This window comes from Sinocyclocheilus rhinocerous, unplaced genomic scaffold (genome assembly GCF_001515625.1).
Source record: "Sinocyclocheilus rhinocerous isolate Xijiao unplaced genomic scaffold, SAMN03320098_v1.1 scaffold3667, whole genome shotgun sequence".
NCBI lineage: Eukaryota > Metazoa > Chordata > Actinopteri > Cypriniformes > Cyprinidae > Sinocyclocheilus > Sinocyclocheilus rhinocerous.
The window spans coordinates 57,984-60,068 of record NW_015635956.1 but is presented as its reverse complement, the minus strand read 5'-3'; the positions used below and the strand labels follow the sequence as shown (position 1 = coordinate 60,068).

The 2,085-nt window shown below is 36.1% G+C and overlaps 1 protein-coding gene and 1 long non-coding RNA gene across 4 annotated transcripts in view; one reads left to right on the top strand and one right to left on the bottom strand.

Annotated features, from left to right (window-relative positions):
* LOC107747500 (uncharacterized) overlaps positions 1-2,085 on the bottom strand; it is a 21,018-nt gene that overhangs the window by 15,888 nt on the left and 3,045 nt on the right. The window lies entirely within an intron of this gene.
* Positions 1-2,085, top strand: part of LOC107747499 (inactive phospholipase C-like protein 2) — a 16,546-nt gene that overhangs the window by 12,873 nt on the left and 1,588 nt on the right. For all 3 annotated transcript variants that reach the window (XR_001640811.1, XR_001640812.1, XM_016562036.1), the window contains exon 2: positions 166-275. Coding sequence is in view for 1 of the 3 variants with exons in the window: in XM_016562036.1 (XP_016417522.1) it covers positions 168-275 (108 nt within the window). In the remaining 2 variants the exon portion in view is untranslated. The remainder of the gene's footprint in view (positions 1-165; positions 276-2,085) is intronic.

Sequence of the window (2,085 nt, the reverse complement as noted above, 5' to 3'; positions counted from 1 at the left end):
CAAGTGACTGTCTTTATGAGCTGGGTCAAAACAACCCAATAGCTGGGTTTGTCCCTTTTTAACCCAGCGCTGGGTTATATTTAACCCAGCATTTTTTAGAGTGTAATGTACATTGAATATCCTCAAAAACCTAAAAAATATTGGCTTCTGAATCTGTCATTTCAGCGATGGAGTTCCATGAGAATCTACACGACATGGGGGTGAAGGAGGGACTGAAGGGAAGAAAGCTCCACAAATCTGTAGAGAGCTTCACCTGGAACATCACGATTCTGAAGGTGATCACAGCTGAGACTTTGAGCGGCCGTTTAACACCTGTGAAAAATTCTGCTCCCATTGGAGATGACGATTTGCATATATTTTACCATAAGAAGATTTGAACATTCAGATGTGCTCCTTGTGATTTAAGATGCTGTGATGTATCACAGTTAACAATCTTGAATTTATGATGAATATTAATCATTTCTCGACCAGTGTGGCAGTTTTGGGACACTGACTGTTTAATTCGGGGGTTGCACAGCCTCTTGTGGAATAAAAAGCAAATAGCCTGTAATAGAATTCAGAACAGCACCGATAACTAGATTTGCATTTCCTGAAGGAAATACCTCAGTGCTTACGCAAGGCAACCAAAGAGAAGTGTGAAAGGTTGAGTATGTTTAGGTGTTAGACGTTTGGTTCAGCATAAATGAAATCCTGCAGCATAAAGGCGTCTATTGATTATTAAATAGATACAAGAGAATCACTATTTAGTATGCAAATACATGCAAGGAAGACGACCAATCACGATTACTGTAAATGCAAATATTCATTCATTATATTCAATTCATCAAAGCAAATGTTCATCATTATACCCGGATCTTAGATTTTGCTTATGGCCACAATCATTAACAGAACTTAGAAGCACCCTTTACATAATTTGATGTTTCCGGTAAAAATGACCGGCCTTTTAAAAATTGCTTGTAAATGCTATATTTATCACCAAATCTTGGATTCAATCTTTTTGTCAACTTGTTTTCTCTCAATTAGCACAGGTTTTGTATTTCTTTTTTGAACTGATTGATTGTAAGCCTCACTGAGTTGCGCTTATAAACCTCAGTTTTTGAGTGAAAAAGCATTATTTGTGCTTACTCAAAAACCAATATACATATATATATATACAATGGCATGCGAAAGTTTGTGAACCCCTTACAGAATCTGTGAATAATTTTAACAAAATAAGAGAGATCATACAAAATGCATGTTATTTTTTTATTTAGTACTGTCCTGAGTAAGATATTTTACATAAAAGATGTTTACATTTAGTCCACAAGAAAAAAAAATAGCTGAAATTATTAAAATAACCCCATTCAAAAGTTTGGGAATACTGTGTGTGGTTTCCTGGATGATCCACAACTGTTTGTTTGTTTTGTGATGGTTGTTCATGAGTCCCTTGTTTGTTCTGAACAGTTAAACTGAGCACTGTTCTTCAGAAAAATCCTCCATGTCCTGCAGATTCTTCAGTTTTCCAGCATCTTTTGCATATTTGAACCCTTTCCAGCAGTGACTGTATTATTGTGAGATCCATCTTTTCAGACTGAGGACAACTTAGGGAGTCAAACACAACTATTAAAAAAGGTTCAAACATTCACTGATGCTCCAGAAGGAAACACGATGCATTCAGAGCCGGGGGGGTGAAAACTTTTGAACGGGATGAAGATGTCCAAGTTGTTCTTATTTTGTTTAAATATTTTTTCCCCCATTTAGTACTGCCCTTCGGAAGCAACATAAGATACTTGCATGTTTTCCGGAAGACAAATTAAGTACAATTTACCTTGATCTTCAAATTCAAAATCAGACACTGCTGGAAAGGGTTCAAATATGCAAAAGATGCTGGAAAACTGAAGAATCTGCAGGACATGGAGGATTTTTCTGAAGAACAGTGCTCTGTTTAACTGTTCAGACTGTTCAGTCGTGGATCATCCAGGAAACCACACACAGTACTTTTGAATGGGGTTATTTTAATAATTTCAGCTATTTTTTTCTTGTGTGGACTATATGTAAACATATTTTATGTCAAATATCTTACTCAGGACAGTACTAAATAAAAAA